General features: G+C 48.4%; 1 protein-coding gene across 1 annotated transcript in view; it reads left to right on the plus strand.

Annotated features, from left to right (window-relative positions):
* CA12 (carbonic anhydrase XII) overlaps positions 1 to 1,343 on the plus strand; it is a 205,591-nt gene that overhangs the window by 182,822 nt on the left and 21,426 nt on the right. Inside the window, exon 5 of the mRNA XM_010840242.1 lies at positions 409 to 588. Coding sequence (XP_010838544.1) covers positions 409 to 588 — 180 coding nt within the window. The remainder of the gene's footprint in view (positions 1 to 408; positions 589 to 1,343) is intronic.

Below are 1,343 nucleotides of genomic sequence, written 5' to 3' on the forward strand. Positions count from 1 at the left end.
TTGAAATATGTATAATATCATGTATGAAACGAGTCGCCAGTCCAGGTTCAATGCACGATACTGGATGCCTGGGGCTGGTGCACTGGGATGACCCAGAGGGATCGTATGGGGAGGGAGGAGGGAGGAGGGTTCAGGATGGGGAATACATGTATACCAGTGGCGGATTCATTTCGATATTTGGCAAAACTAATACAATATTGTAAAGTTTAAAAAAAAAAAAAAAGGCAAACCGTCTGGAGACGTTTGCATGCCCTGATTCTGTAGGCTGGGGTCCCTGGACCCTGAAGAGCATATCTCTGGGGATTAAGAATAGAAAAGGAATAACTGTATTGCACACAGAATTAGAAGATGAGGAAAAAGCTCTAGTGGAAAACTGATTAAGTCATGGGCTTGAACCTCCCCTTCCAGGTCCCGATGGGGAGAAGAGCTGGTCCAAGACCTACCCTTCCTGTGGCGGCCTGCTGCAGTCCCCGATAGACCTGCATGATGACATCCTGCGGTACAATGCCAGCCTCAGGCCCCTGGCCTTCCAAGGCTACAACCAGTCTGCCAGTCCGCAATTTGTCCTCACCAACAACGGCCACTCAGGTGAGGGAGCGACGCCGGAGACCTGCAGTGGTGGCTGAGCTTACCTTGGCTCCCTGCCTCTTGAGTCTACTGGGTAGGGGTTGGAGGGGGTGTTCTGATGAGGCACCCAGGAAGGAGAGCAGAGGGGAGCCCTTGAGGGATCCTTGGGCCACTTTCTAAAAGAGATGCTTGCAGGCCCTGGGCTCAGGTGGTTCTGCTGGGAAAATACCTTTTAGAAGCAGCACATCTCTTGGGGTGGGATGGGGGGGTAGGGAAGGGCTTGAGCCCCTTGACCTGTTGATATGGTATGAGAGTGAATTATGGGTCATCATGAATGACTCAAAGGGCCACACAGTTCACTGGGGGGCTCACTCAGGAGTCAGACCAATCTGAGTTTGAATCCTGGCTTGACTATGTATGAGTCACAAGACTCTGGATAAGAATTTTAAACTCTTGAGGTTTCATCTGGAAAATGGGCATACTGATAGCTACTGTAAAGACTAGAGATTCTGTATGTTAAGATCCAGAATAGAGAGAAGCTTCATAAATAGCAATTATTATTGTTGTTGTTGTTATATAATTCTCAGCTTGGCAGATATTTTACTGTAGGTTCCATCTTCATGGCCAAGTGTGTAATACATGGATATGTAAACAAATATCCATCTGTTGGCTAGACTAGTTCCTGCCATCATTTTCCAAGGGGAACCACGAAGGTGCTGCCGCCACTGGAATTGCTTTAGTGGAAGAGGGGACGTTCTCAGAGAAAGAGCCCAGGT

This window comes from Bison bison, unplaced genomic scaffold, assembly GCF_000754665.1.
Source record: "Bison bison bison isolate TAMUID 2011002044 unplaced genomic scaffold, Bison_UMD1.0 scf7180017864142, whole genome shotgun sequence".
In the NCBI taxonomy this organism is placed as follows: domain Eukaryota; kingdom Metazoa; phylum Chordata; class Mammalia; order Artiodactyla; family Bovidae; genus Bison; species Bison bison.